Source organism: Limulus polyphemus, unplaced genomic scaffold (assembly GCF_000517525.1).
Source record: "Limulus polyphemus unplaced genomic scaffold, Limulus_polyphemus-2.1.2 Scaffold1626, whole genome shotgun sequence".
NCBI classification, from domain to species: domain Eukaryota; kingdom Metazoa; phylum Arthropoda; class Merostomata; order Xiphosura; family Limulidae; genus Limulus; species Limulus polyphemus.
Window position 1 is genome coordinate 55,168 of NW_013667236.1, and position 19,442 is coordinate 74,609.

Sequence of the window (19,442 nt, forward strand, 5' to 3'; positions counted from 1 at the left end):
ATTCGGAAATAATAACCCAGTTTTATTTAAGAAAGGATTTGTGTCGCTAAAGTTTAGTCGGAAAGAATTTACGGAAAATTAACTAACGAACGGAGACGTAACAATATGTTAGCTGTCGATCACTTTAGGGTGAAGGTCTTGCCATATATTTATTAACCTGTATACTGCTTGTTCATTTTGACCAACCTTTCAATATGTAACCATGAAAGTATACATACTATAACTTTTAATATAGTTCCCTTATCACCATGATATTTTACTTGCTTTTAGTAACCATTAAAAATCTTTTGTACAAAAAAAAATTCTTAAAATAAATATTTTCATTAAAAAGGTCTGTGAATTTATGGGGTCAGAGTCTGACTCTGATTTGTCTAAGTGTAAGGTGATTTTCTTGTTAAGTTTGAAAATACTTTTATTTCATTTTGCACTTTTCACATTTCATTTGCTTTACTTTGGAAACTTCTTAAATGAATGTCAAAAGTTTTTCCAGCAAAATTTTATAGTTTATATGTTATTTTCTCTACTCTAACACTTTACGGACACGATCCATTGGACTGACCTTGTACCAACCACAAAAAATACGAAATAAATCTAAATTACCCTTTCTTCTTTCTAGAATGACTGTAGGTTGTAAAAGATGATTATACCTTTTTAACATAAAATGTTCAGACCTGTATCCTTTTTGCAACTATTTTCATTTAATTTTATTATTGCTTCCTGAACCGAGTCCAAGTTCTAGACTCGCGTCAACTGAATGGCGCAGCTGTAATACCTGTCAGTTGGTTTGTTTGTTTGTTTTTGAATTTCGCGCAAAGCAACACGAGGGCTATCTGCGCTAGCCGTCCCTAATTTAGCAGTGTAAGACTAGAGGGAAGGCAGCTAGTCATCACCACCCACCGCCAACTCTTGGGCTACTCTTTTACCAACGAATAGTGGGAATGACCGTCACATTATAACGCCCCCACGTCTAAAAGGGCGAGTATATTTGGTTTGACGGGGATTCGAACCTGCGACCCTCAGATTGTGAGTCAAGCGCCCTAACCATCTGGCCATGTCGGGCCACAAACAATAATAAATGAGGTACCTTTTACTTTTCGCGTTATTAGATTTCCATTGTTATTTTGATTAGCTTATTGGTTTCCAATACAGACACATATTTTGTCAAATGTTTATACATGGGTTTAGGATTATTAAAACAGTATATAGAAAGTACTTAGGGGAACCGTGCCTACCTGTGACTTATAGGCATGACGCCACTGGAAGTTGGAATACCTAATTATTAAAAGAAGTAATAACGCGAAGAAATTTAAGTCCTAAGCTCTGCTAATAAAGGTTTATTTTCAAGCCATATTCCTTACAAACGTGATGTTTCACCACACGGATGTTCTCTGAATGGCAGTAAAAGTCCGTATACGATCACACTCTTTAAACAGCCCTAAAACTGATTTTACCCAAAAGGTTATACAATTTCAAATGTTATTTCATTTAGGGGACTACTATAATTTAACACACTAACTTATTTAACGTAATAGAATTACATAGGTCGTCTATTTTCACAAATTAGCTAATCTTACAAAATTTTCTATTGCTGATTTTAGCTAATTTCACATGGTATGTAATGTCGGAGTTCATTTAATATCACACATTACATAATAATACAGGATAATAGTTATCGAATCTCGCAGATGAAACAATTCTACAATTTATCCTGTTATACAGGTTATTATTATTAGCCCACTACTGATAAGAAAAGTACGTTGTTTTCTGACTGTGCCACCCCCACCAAAATATATATAAAATAGCTGCAGGATGTCACTGCCAACTTCCTATTTTAAGTACGGTAGTACTTAACTGTAGGGATCGACAAGGATTCCAAATAATTCACGCGCCAAAAAACCACCCTATAGAATTCCTAAACGAAAAAACGACCATTCAAAGTATTGTTTACGATATATTACGCACATTTCTGGCATAACAAATAAAAAATTTCTAAAACAGCAATTTTCTCGTCTACTACTTACCTACCTGATCAGGTCAGCGGGGCCAGCGCCTAGACAGCTCAGACTATTGCTTGCTACAGGAAAAACCTACTTGTCTAGTCTGTGGTAACCGCTTTTGATATTCCTATAAAAATCCGTATATATGTATATATATATATATATATATGGCAACTTTATACCCTTATCTGTAGGCTAAAGTAAGGATTAAATTTTATAAATTTGTAATTGTGGTTTTAATTCTTGTTTCATTACCTTTTATAGCAGGATCCTTATTTCATTTTAAAATTCATAATTTTTAAAACTTGTATAATTAAACATGTATGTTTAGCTGTTTTAGACTTCATAACTTACTGTAAACTTTCAAAAGCTTTGAATGATTGCAGCTGTAGTATGTAATCTGCTTGCATAAAATGGACTAATCATCAGTGATCATCATTTGGCATGTGGGTCGCTTTGTTATAATACCTTACTAATAAAATATTTTTTTAAAGAGCTATCATTATCAACCTCGATAGAGAAAATGTCAGAGATTATCTAACAATAATTGTATTTTTATATCTTTCTGAAACATGTGTTAGTTTCTTTGATCTAGCTCCACCAGCACTGAAGATGATAAACATGAATAGCAGGAAATTGTTCTTTGATGACAAACTTTCTTTTTATCATTTCAAAACAGTTTTATAAAATTATGGAAAAATACAAATTATAGATTGTTAGTAATAAATTTTATTTGCTGCATGTTAGATGTTAATGGACCCTTCCCTGTTACTGTGTGATGAACCCACTTCTGGACTCGATTCCTTCATGGCTCAGAATGTTATCAGCGTCCTGCAAGGGATGGCAGCGGCTGGCAGAACAATAATATGTACTATCCATCAACCTTCTTCTGAGGTGTATGCCATGTTTAGTGACATCCTTCTTTTAGCAGATGGACGAGTGGCCTACATGGGCCATACTAATCAAGTCATGGACTTTTTCAACTCGTATGTAACTTTTCATACTGGTAAATCATAACCTAAGGCTCAAATGTATTCGATATTGGTAACAGAGAAAAAACAGAACTACACGTAACTTTGGAACATGTGAAACCGTATCTGATATATGAAGATCAGATTGAAATAGTTTTTTAGTATTTAACTGTTGTTGAAATAGTATTCTCCCTAGAGAGGTGGCCTATTAAGATGCTGTTTAGATAGACTTGCATGCTCAACAGCCCTAAGTAATCTGATAACACATAACGAGTAGATGGATCCTTAGACCTCAAATATCATTTTATCCTGGTGCATTCTTATATTAAATATCATCAGTGTTTGCCTAACGTTGTTTCTACTAAGCTAGCACATAATAAATGAATGAATAGATCTTCAGCATTCATATAACATAGTAAGCTATGGACAGGACTTCAAGGTGAAACATGTTATTGTTTCTATTGAGTTATCCATAAACAATGCTTCCCATTGGCTCAGCGGTAAGTCTTAAGGCTTATAATGCCAAATACCAGGTTTTGATACCCTTGGTTAGCACACACAGGTAGCCCATTGTGTAGCTTTATGATTAATAGCAAAACAAAGAAACTTAAGCAATGCATTCTTATAATAAGTGAGAAGAGTATTTTAGATTAACTATTCTTATTAGTGGATTAATTTTAGCTCTTATCTGTGTTTGGAGCTTATTTTGATTAGAAATTAATATCAAACAATGAGAGGACAAAATTTCTTTCAGTTAATACCTTCTTACCCAGTTTTCGTTTTACTAAGGTTTCTCGTGAGTAATCGGGTTTAAGGTTCATCTCCAGCTATTTACTAAACCAGTCTCTCACAATGAGATGGCATAATCGCTTCACTAATAAAACTTGTTAAAAAATGTTGATCGGGGTAGAAACCCTGAAACACTCATATTCACTGTGGATTAGTGCCTTAACCAAATCGCTTATTGAAACCGTTTATTGTGATGGGTGATCTGAAACACTCATCCCAGGATTTGTACTTATCTTAATACTACGTGAGTGGTGGAGGAGGAAGCTGGGTTATTCAGATAAACACCCAATATTGGAAAAGAACTCATATGCACTTTGGTTTGGTAAATTATATATATATATCTGATTGGAAAGAATTTTGGACGAACACCAATCAAGAGAACAAGCAGGCTGTAGGAAACATTTCTCAACAACAGATCAATCACATGCAACTAATCAAATAAATACAACTTTCCTTTATGTGTTGGATTTATAGATTATGAAAAAGCATTTGACTATGTAGAACACAGCGCAATATTAAATGCTTTAGCCACAATAAACGTCAATCTAACGTACATCGAAATCTTAAGAGATATATACACAGAAGAAACAGCAAAAATACATCTTGATAAAGAGGCATCATCAGTGATAAAGATAGAGAGGCGGGAGACAGGGTGATCCAATATCTCCGAAACTGTTTACAACAACTTTCCATAAAATATTCAGACAAACTAAACTAGAGAATGAAGGTATAAAAATAGATGGTGAGAATTAACAGATCTAAGGTTTGCAGATGATGTAACTCTCTTTACAAATTCAACGAAAAAGGTGGAAGCCTTATTAAACAGCTTGAATCCCAGTAGCAAGAAAGCAGGATTAAAAATACATAAGGGAAAAACCAAATATATGACCAACTATCATGACACAGATGCCATCAAAATTGAGAATGAAGAAATAGAGAAAGTGTCAGAGTACAAATATTTAGGACAAACCCTCAAAATGAAAAACACAACAAGGGAAGAAATTATAGTAAAAATAAAGGCAACATGGCGATGTTTTGGAATGTATAAAGAAATTCTATAGGATCAAGATATCCTCATTACTTTGTGTACTACCAAACTTAATATATGGCTGCCAAACAAGAGAACTAACAAAAGATAGAAACCACACAAAGAGCTATGGAAAAAAATATTTATATAACACTACAAGACAAATGGAGAAATGACATAATAAGTAAGACAACAAATATAATAAATGCAGTAAGGTTCATTCTAAGAACTAAATAGAAATGGGCTGGGCATGTAGCAAGGTATTCTGATAATAGGTGGACATTAAGAACAATGAAATGGCAACCTAGGACAGAGAAAAGATCTAAGGGAAGGCAAAAGAAAAGATGGAGGGATGATATAGTGGCTGAAGCAGGAATCAGATGGAACAGTATGCTAAGAATAAGGAAATATTGGACTGGTCTGACGGAGAGCTACATCCAACGAGGAATGGCTGCAGCTTAGATAGATATAGTATTACATAAAGGATGATAGTGTTAAATGAACACTTGTATTTATGCAATATTGTTAGTCTAATAGCTCCATTTACTTGGGGAGATGGGGGGGGGGGGTCTTTCAAGATTGGGTGATAGAGTACTGAAATGACGTTCCTTGATAAGACATTTTGTTAAATGGGTTTAGAGTAAATGAGATACACTTACCTACTCAATCTTAATATTTTACCCATCGTATTTGTTAAAGAGTTGTATATCCTCTGTACTCCAAATCTTGTATTACTAGTGCTTATTAACCATGTTACATATCTTCAGTACTCCAAATTTTGTGTTACTAGTGCTTATTAACCATGTTACATATCTTCAGTACTCCAAATCTTGTATTACTAGTGCTTATTAACCATGTTACATATCTTCAGTACACCAAATCTTGTATTACTAGTGCTTATTAACCATGTTACATATCTTCAGTACTCCAAATCTTGTATTACTAGTGCTTATTAACCATGTTACATATCTTCAGTACTCCAAATTTTGTGTTACTAGTGCTTTTTAACCACGTTACATAACTTCAGTACTCCAAATCTTTTATTACTAGTGCTTGTTAATGATGCTACGTACTTTCCAATTACCTTGAGCTTTAGAAATATTATTTTCATATTTAATGCTCGAGAATATTTTTCATATCCAAAGGTTAGATATGTTTTGCCCTGCAAACTACAACCCTGCAGACTACTTCATCAAAGTTCTTGGGATACCTCCTGAGCAAGATATAGAGCAACGAGAAAGTATAAAGGTATGTTTTTCTATGCCTTATATGATCACTATACAAAAAATGTTCCTAATGCATTGTGATTACATACTGGGTCGTTAGAAATTAATAAATTATTAGTAGAAGTGTTTTTTCAGGTAGCAAAGTTTATCATGAAAACTATTAATAAATGTGAAATTTATTGGCAGTCATTATTAATTATCGGGCCTGTTGAGTGCCTATACGATGCCGTCGCAATTGAGGGTCGCCAGGTGAGAGGAAATCAAAGGATGGCACCTGAGGGTTGCATAATTGTTATGTAATATACAAATGATGTTGCTGCCTGAGGGTTAGATAACTGTTATGTAATAGGCACCAGAGGGGTGATAAACACGATAAAGCCATAGTTCCACAACGTGGCACCAGAGGGCGCAACTGTCTTAGGGAGGAGTGTAATTATAGTTCGATACCAGAGGACCTGTTACTATAGGTGGATGGTGTTACCATTATTCTATAGGTGGATGGTGTTACCAAGTTTCTATAGATAGATGTATTACTAGGTGAATGGTCTTACTAAAGTTTTATAGGCAGACTAGGTATATTGTGTGTTTTACATAGCCAATAATTTACTTTACATACTTTTACAATTATCTGTCATGAAAGGATTTTATTATACCTAATATTTTATTTTTATAAATATTGAACAAGACAGTTAGTATAGTCAATTGTGTTTTTAAGTATCGATTTATTACACATTTAACGTATTGATTATAGTTTCATTTCTGTATTTAATTTGCATGACGTATTTTTTTACATTTCTTGACATTTTATATGTAAAACACTTATTGCTAATTCATTTCTATAATTGATATATTGTATAACAGCTATTCGCCCTGAAAAGGATGCTTATTTAGATATCTAACTAATATACAATAATTTCATGTTAAGCTTTATAAGTTGATTTGTTCTGTTAAAGTTTAAAAGATCTGCATAAATAATTATGTGTAACCATTTCTATACTTACCTTTCTATGGATATTTTCATAAGTCTTCATTTAGAGCTTGTTTCTTGCTGGTTTGGAACTTTATGCATATAGGATGGATAATAAATATTCTTACCATATCGAAAAACGAAGTTCAATACACACAGGTTACTCTTTCAATCTTATTGTTGACACATCCTAGCTGATGGCATGTTGAAGTGGGAAAATACGCCTAAGACTACAACTTCAATCACATATTTAAGTTTTTGAACTTCAAGATCACTGAAAGGCTCGATAAACTTTGAGGTTAGGAAATACAATAGGTCATTGGCGGGAGAAGTCGTCACCTGGTTAAACAACCAGTCCCCTCTTATTGGCAGTATAAAAGGTTAATAGCATTGAAAAGTCTGTAATTAGAAAATTTTATAGCACACGGACATACACCTTTTGGGTGAAATATATTATTTCTAGTTTGTAATGATAAGTCACTTTTTAATGATTCAAACGTATACAGTTATTCCTTGCCATTCGAGGGGGGGGGGGTAGGTTCTAGAAATTGCCGCGAATGCTAAAACCGCGAATACCATTAGTAAAAGAGGATACATATAGGTTTCCAACATACGAAAATACAGTACTTACAGTAACCACATTTTATAAAGAAAAACAATATACAGTAATATACACTAAAACAACAAGTAGAGAAATATATAATAGTAATGTGAAATAAATGTATCTTAAACTAAAATCCTTTTACTTAACTTGCCTTTAATAATGATGATGTAGAAGACAGCGATGGTGTGATGGTGACGTTGAAAATGATAAAATTGATGACGACAATGAAGGTAATGATAATGATGTTTTTGGTATAGTAAATTAATATTCCCCTGGGGGTCATCTGGACAGCTTGCAGATGAGGAGGCAGGGCTGGCAGGCGAGGTAATAGTGGCAGTGGAAGCAGGTGGAGGAAAACTTACATTGTAAAACTGTGAATGACAAGGGATAACTGTATATTCAATACTTGTTGACAAATCAGAAATTCTATTACACTTTAACATTTAATCTTGATAGTTCACCAAAGCATCATTTTTCACAAATGAATGTACTTTATAACTGAAAAAGAGTTGATAATCATAATCTTAAAAGGACCTTTAATTATAAATCAAGTGATTATTCTTTCCTGTTTTATAAATCCAACATATTTACTGTTTATCATTACAACAACAATGTAAAATCACAGACATGACAAGCATACTGAAATATTTATCAACAAAACTTCATGATAACTAGTATACTATAAATATCTTAGCTTATAAAATATTGGATTAACTTTTGTACATTTTGTTCATATTACTATGTCAGTTAGAGATTATATTTTTCATTTGTGAAACATTATGTGAAAACAAACACTGAATTTATCACGAGACATTTTAATACATCTTACTAAAGACATGTCACTACATAAAAAGGCCCGGCATGGCCAGGTGGTTAGGGTTCGAATCACCATCCCACCAAACATGCTCGCCCTTTCAGCCGTGGGGGCGTTATAATGTGACGGTCAATCCCACTATTCGTAGGTAAAAGAGTAGCTTAAGAGTTGGCGGTGGGTGGTGATGACTAGCTGTCTTCTCTCTAGTCTTTCACTGCTAAATTAGGGATGGCTAGTGTAGATAGCCCTCGTGTAGCTTTGCGCAAAAATCAAAACAAAACCTTGTCGATCCTCACTATTAAGTACTGCCATACTTAAAATATATGAATAAATGATTCAACTCAAATAAATATGTAATATTTCAGTTAGTAGGGTCAAAAAACTAATTTATCAACTATTTCAAAACCGATATTTCCTCACATAATTTTAGAAAAAATGTTACAGTAACATGTGATGCTTTCACTTATCTTTATAGAAAGACCATCGAATATATTAATCATCAGCTACAAATCAATATTCTGCGATTTTCTTATATTGAACTCATAGCTCAATATATTAATATATGAGATATTAATATATGTAAATAAAATCTGAGGCTTAACAAGTATCACACAGACTGAAACATTTGTTAATAAAATTTCAATATAAATTAATATACTATTTATGTAAATATCTTAGTTTATAAAATATTGACTTATACATGTCTAGCTTAGTCTTTTAAGATAGATTACAACCCATGAATATCAGTTTCTAACAAATATGTTTGAACAACTAATATAGGTCTCCATTTATATTTTCTTATAGTTAACCCATGTCTCATCATAGTCCAACATGTTACCATTAATATGTAGAAGTAAAATCACAGACTTAACAAGTATCACTTATACTGAAACATTTGTTATCAAAACTCCAAAATACACCAATAAACCCTCAGGTGGCATTCTTTGAACTCAACTTACCTGGCGACTTCCCCCCCCCCCTTCTCTGAGCCGGCATCTTTGAGGCGTTCAACAAGCCCTATAACAACTATCATTGTTAGGCCTTTCACCGGTACCATTAAACCTGGCGACAGTGTTTGTAAGCTCCGAAGACATTCTTTTCCAAATCTTCTCACTCTCTATAACCAAATAAAGATTGATATATTTACAGTTTTATACACACCAAACAAAACGTTTGTTTTAGCTCAAAGAAAAACCTGTCATTTACTCAACCAACCGGTTGCACATTGATGTTAGTTTTGGTCTGAACAGAACACATCGAACTGTGAACGAGGGACCTACACAAGATCCCACTGATATGTCACACATCCGAGTTTGAAGGTATGCGCATCAACACCACTGCTTTCGGTACTAGGTAGCCAGCAAGCATACGTGCATAGTGGGGTTTAGCACTGTAGGTTTAATGGTACCAGTGAAAGGCCTAACAGTGATCGCCTAAATCTTGTTCCCATAATGCATTCATTCATTTCTCGCGTAATTCCTAATGATGTACAGGTCAGTATGATCATTATAACAGATACACATGTGCATTTTCAAATAGCCAACAAAAAAACTTTATTCTTTTGCTTCTATACAGTTAGCGTAGTATCCTAAGGTTCTGTTTTCACATCTTATATGCAGGTAACGTAGCATTCTCTAGGTTCTGTCTTCACACCAGCTTCTGTATAGTTAACGTATCATCCTCCAGATTCTGTATAGTTAGCTTAGAATCCTGTAGGTGTTGTCCTGAAATCTATCACCGTCACCGTTAACTCTGCAGAGCATTTTGTCGACTGCATAATTGAACATGGATAACTAGAGATTTGGGAAGCAACATGTTCCAATGATAATGGTCTCACGCCTTTATGAACTTGTTCCAAATGCGGTGTCTTATAGATAAGAAACCCTGTTTTCAGGCCATTGGACTTTATTTTAGTTTGATTGACGATAATATTCCTCCTTAAATTCATATATCGTCATTGCCAACCGTGAACAAGAATGGATTAGCCATCATTTTCTGCAGATCTCAATTCCACAGGAAACATTTGGGGCCAATTTCATGGATTTACTTTAGACACTCGTATAAGGTATGCAGTAAAGATATAGAGAGGTGTTGGTAGCTTGAGGTTAACGTGAACATTCTAAGAATTAATGTCTTATATCCCTAAATCCATACACTCTCAAACTAAACGTAGTATACCACGTCATGTGCCTTAATTCTTAATGTTCTATCCGGTTTTTTTTCTCAAATAAATTTAACATTGCTCATTAATGGTTTTGGAATAACAACTGGCAAATATTTGCCAACAATATTTTACACCAAATATAAGAACGTGTTTGACTTAACAGACAATTATTAAATTTGTTTAAGTACAAAATATTTTAAGTTGAAAAACTAAAAGTTTATGCACGAATATTTATGAAAATTAATATATAATTAAAGTTTATTTAATAAGGAAAAATAATTTCAGACTGGTATTTGATATTAACACAGCCTATAAAACATCTATTTTAAAGGAGCTAAATCAGGTATGAAAATTTTAATGTGAAGCAGTATTATATAATTTTGTCATAAACGATCATAAACAGATATTATCGCCATTTCCATATATATATATAATAACTATTTACAGAGGATTTGTGACGCTTGGGAAAATACTATTACAAGTAAAACATTACAACAGGGTAATAGTAGAACGGATAGAACACAGGTAAGATAAATTTTGTCACTATTTGTTCCATATTATCAATAGAGGTTTCAATTTCAGCTTTAAAAGTAAAATAAGACTAGACATTTCATTTAACTTCTAACTTTGATTCTTTCTCTGTATATACAAACTTATGACTGAGATACACTCATTTGATTCTCATTAGAAGTATTCCAAAAGCTCAATAGAACATCTTTTTAGTCCTCACAAATGTTCAAACAATACACGCAAAAACGTGGTGGATTAAATCAGTTTGATTCAAATCAACAACTATTCCCAGATAATTATACAACTCTTCAGTTACTTTAGATAAACGTGTTAGAGTACATAAGTTTTACTGATATAAAACTTATGTACTCTGACGGGCCTTTCCTTTAGCCCATTCTATATCAGTAAAACTTATGTACTCTGACGGGCCTTTCCTTTAGCCCATTCTATATCAGTAAAACTTATGTACTCTGACGGGCCTTTCCTTTAGCCCACTTTATTGATATAGAATGGGCTAAAGGAAAGGCTCGTCAGAGTATAGAAGTTTTACTGATATAGAATGGGCTAAAGGAAAGGCCCGTCAGAGTACATAAGTTTTACTGATATAGAATGGGCTAAAGGAAAGGCCCGTCAGAGTATAGAAGTTTTACTGATATAGAATGGGCTAAAGGAAAGGCCCGTCAGAGTATAGAAGTTTTACTGATATAGAATGGGCTAAAGGAAAGGCCCGTCAGAGTATAGAAGTTTAACTCTCGTGAACGGCTACTGAATAAACGTGTTGAGATGTACAACGCTGATTTACATTCAGTGAGTTGAATTACAAACGTGTTGTGACAGACGAGTTTTATTCAGTCAGGCCCGCTAACAGGGGTGGCTGGGGCAACTGGCAAGGGGTCCGGGTTAATGAAACCTGGTTATGCCGTAAAACCCGCAAAGTACCTTTAGGCCATATCTGCATTTAATCAGAAAAAGCATAGTTTTTGGTTTTTTATTGCATATGGACGCCTGATACATTAAGAATGATTGAAATAACAATCTGAGTAATAATTACTACATATATATATTTGTTACTTTATAGAAAACAGCTGCTGCTATGATTTTTGCCTTGTTTATGAGCTCGCTTCTGTCCTAATCTTGAATATTTTTAATATAAGTTCTTAAAAATGTTAAAAAGAAAAAGAGAGAAAGGTGGCTCGGCGAGGATGTTTACTGAATCATATCAGTTCATTCATGTATAAACCATTTGGATTGTAAGAGTTCAACGTTCATTGACATTTACTGAATAAGTTGAAGGAATCAGTTTTTAACAGTCTAAAATGAACACCCCGCTACAACCCTACAATCTCTCTTTATCTACAAGTCATCAAGGAGTTCAAATAATCACGTTAAGGTGTAGGAGTTCGATGTACAACTCATCAGTAGGTTCAAATACAAACGTGGGTGTGGTTCACATTAAGGAATATTAAGAACTTTCAAATAATGTACTAAATATGTATTTAATAATACTGATAACCACCGCTGCTGTTACACTAAGGTGCGATGTACGAGAGATGCTCGGAATGAAACATATCAGAATATAACTAATTCACTCACAGTACTGGTACTGAGAATATGGATAGCTTATCAGTATAACTTCTGTTAAGCACGATATATTTACTGTATCCTTACCCATCAGTTCGATAAGTCCTACAGCTGCTTTAAGACTATCTGTTCTTGCAGACTGTTCTTGAGATGACCAAAAAAAAGTTAGGAAAGAGAGGGTGCTAGGTCCGGATCAAATGTTGGGTGTGGAAGAATTGGAATCTCCTGATTAGAGTCGTAACTGGACAAACAATGTGGAGTTTGGCGTGATAGAGGAGAGCATCTTCAATATTGTTTCAGTAACTCACAGTTACAGGTTTATAGCTATGTTACAGTTATCTATCCAGAAAATCATGCCACAACCATTGAAATTAAACAATCGCATCTTACTCGTAACCATCATATGAAACCCCCGTCTTCCTAAATATCTCTTATTTATTATCACCACGTAGTATGCTGAAGTCGCATAATATGCACGAAAATGATATATAATATAATATATATTGTTTTAGACGTATGATAAACGAGAAAATATTAAATATGATAATTATCTCTATCTTTCAGATTGTCAACAATCATTTCTCCAACGCATTGTAAGTTTGTGCATGTATTTCTAGTCTAGTATTCGTGGCTGTATTATTTCTCCAACGCATTGTAAGTTTGTGCATGTATTTCTAGTCTAGTATTCGTGGCTGTATTATTTCTCCAACGCATTGTAAGTTTGTGCATGTATTTCTAGTCTAGTATTCGTGGCTGTATTATTTCTCCAACGCATTGTAAGTTTGTGCATGTATTTCTAGTCTAGTATTCGTGGCTGTATTATTTCTTCCAACGCATTGTAAGTTTGTGCATGTATTTCTAGTCTAGTATTCATGGCTGTATTTTTAACAAAATTATAGATAAAACTCAACTGTATTTTCTGCATTATAAAATGTATTTGAAAACTATTGAGTCTGAAAAGTTTGTTATCAATCATCAAGATTGTAGTTTTGTGAATGAAATTAATGTATGTACCTTACACCCAATACTTCTGTTTTCACTAAAGACAACTGAGAGTTTAAATATTTTCAAAACTGCAACTGTAAAAAATAGGTTTCAACTCGCATATAAATATAAAGTACAGCATTGGAAAATTTTAGATTAAAATTCGAAAATTAAATAAATAAATAAAAACTTAAGTATTGAAAAGTCTAGATTCATTTACGAAACATTCTGTTTCAGACCTTCCATTGAAAAAGCATTAAACTAAATATAATTTCTCTAGAAACGACATCCTCAAAACAAAACATGAATATTTCAAAGAAAGATGAATAATTAATATATTTTGTGCAAAAAACATCTTAAATATGGCATAATAAGCAAACCTTCTCCAATTGTTGTTGTATAATATGTTTATTTCTAACTTTTCTTTAAATTTTCCACTATAAAAAGATTTGAAATGACAAATGATAAAAATTGAAACATTAGAAGTTGTAATTACAAGAGTAACTTAAAAACGATATGTATGCTCATGACAGTTAAATAATTAAGATGGGAAAAACACTAACATGTTTAACACTGACTACAAAGTTTCTGACTAGGGGTATTTATCCTATATTTTGTTTATTGTTAAATACAAGTTGGGAGTCACTATTTTTTATCCATAAATTTCAGAAAATTAAGATTATCAAACAGGATGTAACAGGGGATGTAGTGACTTTAAACAATCTGTTTCCTAATCTTATTCTTATCACGAGCTTCTAAAGACCCAAACACTAGCCAAAGAGCTTCGACACGCAAATGTACGCAAAACATATCGATCAGTGAGTTGATATATGTTTTATTTCAGGCATTATCATATTTTGTATTTGTACAGAGAATCTGAAAACATTAAACTTTTAAGTTTAATGATTTTATGATGGAACTTTATTTAATAACGAAACCAATAGCAATACTCAATGAAACCTGACTTTCCATACACATTTATTTTTAATACATCAAACTTAGAAATATAAGTAAAAACAACAGTCATACATATAGCTGTATGAAAATTGTGAGAGTTGTGGGAAGAGTACTTGATCTCGGTTTAACATTTCGAAAATTATATAGATATTTATGTGTTCATGCATAATGTAGGATGTAAAGTAAGCCTATCGAGGGTTAAGTCTAATATAAATATTTCTGTGTTAACGAGTAATGTAGGATGTAAAGTAAGCCTATCGAGGGTTAAGTCTAATATAAATATTTCTGTGTTAACGAGTAATGTAGTATGCTTAATAAGCGTATCGAGGGTTTATTCTACTATAGATATTTCTCCGTTAATGACTAATTTATTATGTTCAGTAAGTGTATCATCAGCTAAGTCTACTATAGATATTTCTCCGTTAATGACTAATTTATTATGTTCAGTAAGTGTATCATCAGCTAAGTCTACTATAGATATTTCTCCGTTAATGAGTAATTTATTATGCTCAGAAAATCTATTCTGAGTTATGTTTAATATAGAGTTGACCTGAAATTTAAATTGTGTTTGATATATTTTAAATATTTGTTTCTGATGATGTTTTCAAAGGAGCGATATACCCCCAAAATATAGTACTGCATATTTAGAATCATATACATATACTTAAAAACGACTAAATGAATTAGGGTTAAATCTTACTTCGTGAGCTCAAGTTAAACTAACCCACTGTTTAGTCACTTTTTCGTTTGCTACATCATTGTTATGTTCCAACGCTTTGTCATAGTAAACTGTTTACTGGATAAGTTATAGGACCAATAAATAAATACACACACACACACATATGTACTAGTTTTGTTTAAGGACTTTTATGTCACACATAGTTGTTAACAATGGCGGACACTTTGAAGATTGATAATGTACGTCAGATTGAGTGGTCATTCAGTTTAATGATCAGTAATTATTTATTGTGTTATTTTAGTTTCAATATATCTTATGGTCCTCCCTGTGTACGTGTATAGATGTCGACATATATATATATATATTGCTTTTATAGTCGTCCAGCTCCATTCTTTACTCAACTAAAAATTTTGGGAATACGATCATTTTTGGAAACATACAGAGAAGACGTCTTGATCCCAACAATGCTGCTTACAGTGATGGTGAGTTAAATATAAGAAAAACATAATGTTCGTTGATGTGTGTGTATATATATATAATATAGCAGTTTCTTTTATATCGCATAGGATTAGCCAATCAAGGAACGTTCTCATAGAAAAAAATAAAAAAATAAGTTTCTCAAAAAGGATTGAACTCTTAAAGAATTTCACTTGCTCTAGAAACCTCACATATGGGTGAAGCGGAAGTATACATATACATCGCATTAACAGTAACAAATTCCAAGTTTACATGCCCTCGATTTCACTCGTAAACAAGGTCATATTTTATATCAATAAAGATAATATAAATGGCATGAAAACTACAGAAAGTTGTAGAATAGACACTGTGTAATAATGGTCGTTGTTTAATTATTCTTGGCCTCGGCTGTACGTCTGAGGGCGTATAACGCGCGTGTGTATGTTTTGTTATAGCAAAGCCACATCGGGTTATCTGCTGTATCTACCGAGGAGAGTCGTCGAATCCCTGATTTTAGCGTTATAAATCCGAAGACTTGCCGCTGTCCCTCCGGGGGAGGAGGGATTATAACGCTAAAAACATTTTTAATACTCGTTTTGGGAACAACACAGTTAGATCATTGCACAGTTGTGAGCTTAACAATAAACAAACAAATATACCATTACTAGATTGATGTCAGTAAAACACGAAACAGAGCTCTGTTCATCCTGCATTTACTAGTTTGACCATACAACAGTTATCATCCTGTATTTACTAGTTTGACCATACAACATTTATCATCCTGTATTTACTAGTTTGTCCATACAACAGTTATCATCCTGTATTTACTAGGTTGACCATACTCTAAGAGTTATCATCCTGTATTTACTAGGTTGACCACACAACAGTTATCATTCTGTATTTACTAGGTTGACCACACAACAGTTATCATCCTGTATTTACTAGTTTGTCTATATTCTAACAGTTATCATCCTGTATTTACTAGGTTGACCATACTCTAAGAGTTATCATCCTGTATTTACTAGGTTGACCACACAACAGTTATCATCCTGTATTTACTAGATTGACCACACAACAGTTATCATCCTGTATTTACTAGTTTGTCTATATTCTAACAGTTATCATCCTGTATTTACTAGGTTGACCATACTCTAAGAGTTATCATCCTGTATTTACTAGGTTGACCACACAACAGTTATCATCCTGTATTTACTAGGTTGACCATACTCTAAGAGTTATCATCCTGTATTTACTAGGTTGACCATATTCTAGCAGTTATCATCCTGTATTTACTAGTTTGTCCATATTCCAACAGTTACCATCCTGTATTTACTAGGTTGACCATACTCTAAGAGTTATCATCCTGTATTTACTAGTTTGTCCATATTCTAACAGTTATCATCCTGTATTTACTAGATTGACCATACTCTAAGAGTTATCATCCTGTATTTACTAGGTTGACCACACAACAGTTATCATTCTGTATTTACTAGGTTGACCATATTCCAACAGTTATCATCTTGTATTTACTAGATTGACCATACTCCAAGAGTTATCATCCTGTATTTACTAGTTTGACCATATTCTAGCAGTTATCATCCTGTATTTACTAGTTTGTCCATATTCCAACAGTTACCATCCTGTATTTACTAGGTTGACCATACTCTATGAGTTATCATTCTGTATTTACTTATTTTACCTCTTGCACTAACATTTGAACACGTGGATATATACGTGATGTAAAACTGTCCTTACCTATTTAAACACAATGAAATATACTACAGAAATAAAATACTATCATCCTACTGTTTTTAAAAGTTCAGTTTGATTGGATTTGATCTGTACTCCATTTTCATTCCTATAGTTTCTTACTCCCATGAATTGTGTGAACTTTATGGTCTATACTACTGTCCTGTCTTATTTTGACAGATACAATCTATACTACTGTCCTATATCTACTGGAAACAGAAGGCGGTTCAAGAGAGCATACAGAACATTAACGGAGTACATTTCATCATTATTAACACTCTAGTCTTCTTCACTGTGTTTGGCTCTGCTAGTGTAAGTATACAAACTATTTTTAACAGCGTACGAGTTCCAAACATTAAGGTAGTTAATACTTTTAAACCTGGTTACTTAGTATAAGAAATTTATATTGGACAGTAATGTGTTAAGGTGTAGTTCAAAGAGTAATTGCTCATGGAACAAGGAGGAAAAATCAAAACTCAGCTCGTGCAGAGTAGAATACTCCACCTTAGAATTAAAATCGATACTAATGCAATGCAGAAAACAGTTGGGGAATATTCTGAATTTTTTTATATTAAAGCATTGACAAAGCAAACCAGTGTTATGAAATAATGCCAGTACTCCTTTTGTTCATTGTTATTAACTAATGCCAGTAATCTCTTAGTTCATTATGAAGTTAGGCACCCGATGACCACTCTTTTAAACTGAATTCCAAATGAATATTCAAGTTGAATATCTACGTAAATAAGCTTGAATTATTTGCTTCATTCAGTACCGGTTTTAACCTACTTATAAGTAAACTCTCTTTACTTCATTCAGTACCGGTTTTAATCTACTTATCAGTAAACTCTCTTTAATTCGAAGGTGTTTCATGTCATTAGCTCTAATAATAGGCCTGGCATAGCTTGACTCACAATTTGCGAGTCACATGCTTGAATCCCGTGACAATGCACCCGTGCACTCACAAACCTGACCAGTCATGAGGGCGTTATAGTGTTACAGTCAATTTCACTATTAGCTGGTAAAGAGTAACCTAAAAGTTGGCGGTGGGTGATGTTAAAGCTGCCTTCGCTCTAATTTATCGCTTCAAAATTAGGGACAGCTACCACAAATAGCTCTTGAGTAGCTTTGCGTGAAATTCAATAAACAAACAAAACTTCTAGTAATCTTCAAATGGTTGTGTTCTGACGATAAATAATGAATGTTTAAAGAATGTAGTTTTATTCTTAATATTTATTACGATCTCAGATTTGAATGCACCGTAATTCTAGCCTCTAAGCCTAGAATTACATCTAGGATGCTCATACAAATATACTACTTTAAAGTTATGTAATAATGAAATCTTATCTTTAAATCGAAATAAATCCTTAATCCTACACACTGGTTTTAAAAATAAGTTGTAATTGAACTTGTAGATAAACCATGTTACTTAATCATTTGTATTGTTTCTTAACTAAATGATTGTGCTATATATGATGAAGTAATATGTACACTTCTTTTGTAAACCGTCGTCTTCACATTCGAAAAAATTCAACTATTCAGGTATTTTCTAATGACTTTATCAATAATGTTAAGAGGAAATCATAGAAAATTATTCTTATGTTTTAATACTCCCAAATTCATTTGATATAAATTAAAATTTCTACAAATTATGAATGTTATCTGAACTAAATATTAATTAAACTATACTTATGAAACTTAGGAATGAAACTACTGTATTGGAAACATAAACCAGTGAACCTTTTAATGAAAACTTCACACAAAAATTTCCCTTATTATTATATGCCAAAAATTCCAAAAAAGGTAATATCCTTGACATGTTATACTGTAAAATGAATATCTTACTACTCGATGGTTTGAAAACAATGTCACTTGATTTCTAATTTCAAAAATAATAGATTTATCGCAACTGTTACATATTAGAATTTCAAATGGTCTGAAATTGAGTTAACTGATAAATTTAAATTTAT

General features: G+C 33.0%; 1 protein-coding gene across 1 annotated transcript in view; it reads left to right on the top strand.

Annotated features, from left to right (window-relative positions):
* LOC106464356 (protein white-like) overlaps positions 1-19,442 on the top strand; it is a 99,419-nt gene that overhangs the window by 35,738 nt on the left and 44,239 nt on the right. Inside the window, exons 6-11 of the mRNA XM_022392044.1 lie at positions 2,745-2,983; positions 5,930-6,032; positions 11,007-11,084; positions 13,215-13,243; positions 15,647-15,752; positions 17,656-17,787. Of these exons, the coding sequence (XP_022247752.1) occupies positions 2,745-2,983; positions 5,930-6,032; positions 11,007-11,084; positions 13,215-13,243; positions 15,647-15,752; positions 17,656-17,787 (687 nt within the window). The remainder of the gene's footprint in view (positions 1-2,744; positions 2,984-5,929; positions 6,033-11,006; positions 11,085-13,214; positions 13,244-15,646; positions 15,753-17,655; positions 17,788-19,442) is intronic.